At 56.8% G+C, this 5,382-nt stretch overlaps 1 protein-coding gene across 1 annotated transcript; it reads left to right on the forward strand.

Moving 5' to 3' along the window:
- Nucleotides 1-5: 5 nt before the first annotated feature.
- Nucleotides 6-3,654, forward strand: IGSF21 (immunoglobin superfamily, member 21; the record flags this gene model as incomplete). Its single annotated transcript, XM_010076909.1, has 5 exons — nt 6-243; nt 2,256-2,341; nt 2,560-2,749; nt 2,849-2,887; nt 3,409-3,654. Coding segments are annotated over 5 exons (627 nt in total), but the record flags the coding sequence as incomplete, so codon positions are not given.
- Between the last annotated feature and the right edge of the window lie 1,728 nt (nt 3,655-5,382).

The raw sequence follows: 5,382 nt of genomic DNA on the forward strand, positions 1-5,382 counted from the left end.
GGACCCCCGTCACCGAAATCATCCCCGAAACGGTGGTGAGCCGGGAATTCCCGCGCTGGGTGCACGTGGCGGAGCCCATCTATTATTTCCGTCACACGCACGCACCTGTCAGCGATGGGACAGTGGAGGCGCGGGCCACCCTCACCTGGACCCTGAACCCCCAAATCGACAACGAGGCACTCTTCAGCTGCGAGGTGAAGCACCCGGCGCTCTCCATGCCCATGCAGTCCGAGGTGACGCTCGGTAAGCGCCCCGGTTGGGTTTGGATGAGGCCCCAGCTGTCACAGGGTGGTGGGATTGAGGCCAGGGCCACCCTGTTGGCTCCCAGCATGCCCAGAACCCTAGAAGAGCAGAAGCTCCCTAAGTGACAATGGGTAGTTAGTGGGGCACTTGACTTCTGCCCCATGTTGGCTGGCAACTAGCCCCCAGATAAGGATGGGGCTCCCCTCTCTTCTCCTGGTTCCCCATCAGAAGAGGCTGGGCTCTCCACCAAGGTTGCCCCAGCTTCGGGGCACCCTCCTGGGTAGGCTACTCCAGCCTTCCTCCCCTTGAGCTGGGTGGAGAAGACTGGGCTTTGCTCCTGGCCAAGTAGGGCACTTGGCTCGCTGCGTCGGCAGCGATGCACTGTCTCCTGGAGAGCTTCGCCTTGTTGGCTTTCCACCCATCTTTGGCATGGGCATCGGTGTGCACAAGCCTCTCAACGCTGGCGCTCCACCTCTTTTTCCTTCAGCTCATCAACCAGCTCAATTAGTGGGCGGTTGACAGCAATGAGGAGGTCAACGGGAGGTTGGCAGTCAACAAGGAGGGCAGCGGCTCTCTTGCTAATCAATGGCCCTCCATTATCTGTTCCTCCCCACTGAGCATTAAAGCTCTCTCCCAGCATACAACCAGCCAAAAAATAACCCAAGTCCTGCATTTTCACACCTTCTGCAGCTTCCGTGTCCACTCTCTGGGTCTCCACAAGAGGCCAAGACTTGGATGAGTTGCTGCTTCGTTCTCAGTAGCTCCAATGCGTGTAACAGCAAAGCTCACCCTACACTGCCCCCCCAAAACCACAGACCTCCTCACCCCCTAAGATGCCTTCAGCCTTTGCACCTCGTTGGGCGCTCCACCACCACCACCATCCAACCCCTGGTTTTTGGCACCGTCACAGCAGATCCCGCAGAATCCCTATATATAGATAATTCTATATATAAATACTAGACATACACTGTATATATACTCAATAAAAGCTGCACTGAAACCCAGACAAGCCCCTTTCTTCAGCACAGGGAGCTGTCCTTTGGTACAGACCATGGTGTGTTGTTGTCACCTGCAGCCCATCACGCCTGCTCCGAGTCTTGCAATCAAGGTGCACGACTGTTGGCTCTGGCACGTGTCTGTGTGGAGCATCCCGGGGTGTGGATGCCCTTTCCAAGAGCCGGTGTCCACCACCGCAGACCACCCTGCTCTTTGTCCCTTTGTGTTATGCTGGGGTGACATCTAGGCCCAGCTTGTCCCATCCATGGAAGCTCTTGGATGTACAAAGGATGAGACACCCGCTTTTGGCAACGCACAAACCCTCTCCTCCCCATTTTCCCCTTCAAGCCTGAAAAAGGCTTCCCTGCAAAGCCCACGCGGATCCTGGGGCTGTCCCCCCACCCATGGCCCAGGTGGGACACCCATGCAACCCCAACCCAACTGAGAGCAAAGAGCAGACCCGGCGTGGTGTCACCCCACCATGGCTGGATGCATCACTGCTTCTCCCAGCACACCAAGCAAGGGCACCCCAAGTTTGGCGTGGGAAAAAGGGTCCCTCCTCTTTACAAGGCTGTCCTTGCAAAGTCTTGTGGCTGTCACCCATGCTAAGAGCACTTGCATGGCTCACCGAGGCCACCTTGTCCTGGGGACACTTTCCTGAGGTGCTTATCTCCAAGCATCAACCCAACCTGACCCCCTTGAACCCCATTTCTGGGCTGGGGGGGGGTGCAGCTCAGTTAGGAAATACATCCTTGTCCATCAGTGCCTCTTCTTACAGCCAGCCATCAATCTCGCCATCTTCCTGTTCAGCCGCCTGTGGGGTCCTTACCTACCTGTCCATCAATCATTTGGACATCTGTCAGCCTGTCCATCAATCACCCAGCCGAAAAAAAACGCTGTCCCCCCCCCTCGCCACAATCGTTCATCAAACCACCATTAACCCCAGCCAAGGGCACTCACCAGCACCGGGAACACCTCACTCGGCTGATGTCCCTTCTTGTCCCCTTCCTTTGCAGTTGCTCCCAAGGGCCCGAAGATCACGATGACCCCCACGAGAGCCCGCGTTGGAGACACCGTGCGGATCTTGGTGCAGGGTTTCCAGGTCAGCAGCCTCACCCATCCCCATGGATTCCAGGCCAACGGACAACCTGGCACCCACAGCAGCACGTTACGGGGTTGGCTTGGTGGCCTTGGGTTGCATCATGATCCCTACATTGGTGGACCCCTGGGTGTTTTGGCTGTACCCTGTCCTTGCTCCAGGCACGAGGCAGGGCTTACTCACCCCCTACACCCATCTCACAGCCCCCCATCTCCCCACAGAATGAAGTCTTCCCCGAGCCCCTCTTCACCTGGACGCGGGTGGGGAGCCGGCTTCTCGATGGCAGCGCCGAACACGATGGAGAGCTGGTGCTGGAGCGGGTCCCGGCCGAGCTCAACGGCTCCATGTATCGCTGCACTGCCCAGAACCCCCTGGGCTCCACCGACACCCACACCCGGCTCATCGTTTTCGGTAGGGCAGCACCACGGGGGTCACCCCTCCCTCCACAAATCCTCACTCATCTCCACCCCCCCCAGTAAAACTGCCTCTCTGCTGTTTCCTTCCCACTAGAAAACCCAAATATTCCCAGAGGAACAGAGGACTCCAATGGTGAGTGGTGGTGGGACTGGTATTTTGACCCAAAACCCCCCAAGGAGGCCAGTGAGCATCTCTCCCTGCATCACCCCAGACCTTTGGCCATCTCATTACACCACCCCAAGCCCTCAACCATCTCTCCTTACATCACCCCAAGCCCTTGGCCATCTCCCTGCATTGCCCCAAGCCCTTGGACATCACTTCTTCCATCACCCCAAGCCCTTGGCCATCCCTCCTTACATCACCCTAAACCCTTGATCATCTCTCCTTACACCACTCCGAGCCCTCGGCCATCTCTCCTTACACCACCCCAAACCCTTGGCCATCACTTCTTCCATCACCCCAAGCCCTTGGCCATCCCTCCTTACATCACCCTAAACCCACTTCTTGCATCACCCCAAGCCCTTGGCCATCCCTCCTTACATCCTTACAAGAGGATCATCCCCCCAAAAAAGGGGGTGACCGCATCCTGCTTTGAACCCGAGCAGCAGGACGCGGCTCCCTCACCTCCCCATCCCTTTTCTCCTCCCGCCTAGGTTCACTTCCCAGCCGCCGCGGCTTCAGACTAGTTTTGGCACTCACCCTAACAGTGATCCTGGAGCTAACGTGAAGCTTCGCCTGCCTCTTCCTCCTCCTCCTCTTCCTCTGTACGGCTCCACCCGGCATTTACATCTCCGTCAATCGGTTCTCTCGCTCTCTTTTTTTTTTTTTTCTATACTATTTACAGTCTCTCTTTCTGTCCGTGTCTTGGCTTCCTCAGACAATTTAATTAAAAGGAAAAAAAAGAAAAATCTCCCCTGGTAGAAGGCTGTGCTTAATGTTTGCCTTATGCTGGGATACCCAGAACCATTTTGGGGTACCCAGAGGCTTTGCAAAGTCTTGGGGGGGGGGTTGTCTATGACACAAGAGACAGATTGCCCCTGGAAAAAAAAATCCATTTCCACCATCCCCCCTGCACCGAGCTGCTCCAGGTCTCAGCTCCCCAGGGTAGGGACCTCACATGTCCCCAGCATAAGGGACACTGGGGACAAATCCTACACGTGAAGCCCAAAAGCCGCGGATCACTGACCTTATACCCCAGGACCTTGGTTGGAGCAAGTCGGCGTTGCTGGAAGACGGACGCCACGCATGGCACTTGTCCCGGGCTGGACAGTCAATCGCTAGTGACAGGCGGCTCCCGACCCAAAATGTCAGTGCTCACACATGAGCGGGCAGCACACATCCCGTCAGCCAGCGCCGGCACAGCAGCACCAGCCCAGTTTTGCCTGTGTTCGGTCCCTGCCATCATCCCCATCCCTCTTGGCTAGTTGTCACCATGGAAACAGATAACGGTGCGGTCCGCCCAGGTCCCCTCTGTTCCCTGTGCCGCCGGGCGCATCCCAGTACAGCGTTAATCCTGCTGCGGGATGGCTCTTTGCAAAAACCAGGTGGTTTTGCCCCAATCCTGCCTGGTGCTGAGGGATGCCCGCGGTTTTCCCAGCTGCTTTCCCTCCCCATGGTGCCCCGAGAGCATCAGGGATCCCTGGGGAGCGGATAGCAGGGGAGAGGAGCCCGGGGATGGGGCACTCCCCACCTTTTCCTCCAGAAATTCTTAATCCTAGAGGATTAGCCAGCAGCCGTGCAGCGCTTCATCTTGCCAAAGCCCCGTCTGAGTGTTAAGCATTATTATTACCATTATGATTAATTATTATTAAGCAGCTTCAGTGCCTACCATGCTCCGTTGCCAACCTCACCGCCAGCGATTTCCCAGCCTCAAAGGAGCTGAGCAAACACGCGGCGGGCTCAGGAGGTTCTTCTTCTCTGCAATAAATCGAGCTGGCAGCAACGCGGGGACAGACTGGGATGGAGGAGGACCGGTGGCTTCGCTTTCATCCCACATCAGCAGCATCCAAGCATCCGGATCCCTTCGGACCAGCTGCCCACACCCTGCTCCCTTCCCGAGCGCTTTCACTGCTCCAGCCCATTGCACCTCCCTGGGCGAGGAGAGAACCTTTAATTTCTGGGGGAATCTTTATTTTTTTTAAGGAAATCCGTGTGACTCAGTTTCCCCCCCCCCCAGGGCACGCAGCACAGATGCTCCTTGTCCTCCTTGTCCTCCTCCTCCTCCTCCTCCTCCTCCTCCTCCTCCTCGCAGGATTGGAGATGCTCCAGGGGCCTCATCCCAAAGTGATTAAACCACCATTAAGCCATCTCGCTTTGAAAATGGGAATTTACAGACGCCCAAACCTCCATTTAAATGCAAATGTGTCGATTTCAGCCCAGAACTATGGAAATGAGGCGCATTAGAAGGCAGTGCCACCATCAACCGGCTCCATCTCAAGAGTGAGGTGCTGGACCAGGGAGGGTTTGGAGGTCTCGCATCCCAAATCCACCCCTTGGTGTGGGGGGGATGCTTTGTGCTTTCCCATGGTGATGGGTCAGGCGATGGGATGGGACCCTCCCAGCACCAGCACAGCCAACGCCATGGCCGAGGGGACACGGGGGTCTCTCCTCATTTTGGGTGGAGATGC

The sequence above is a fragment of the Pterocles gutturalis genome, unplaced genomic scaffold (genome assembly GCF_000699245.1).
Source record: "Pterocles gutturalis isolate BGI_N339 unplaced genomic scaffold, ASM69924v1 scaffold7808, whole genome shotgun sequence".
In the NCBI taxonomy this organism is placed as follows: domain Eukaryota; kingdom Metazoa; phylum Chordata; class Aves; order Pterocliformes; family Pteroclidae; genus Pterocles; species Pterocles gutturalis.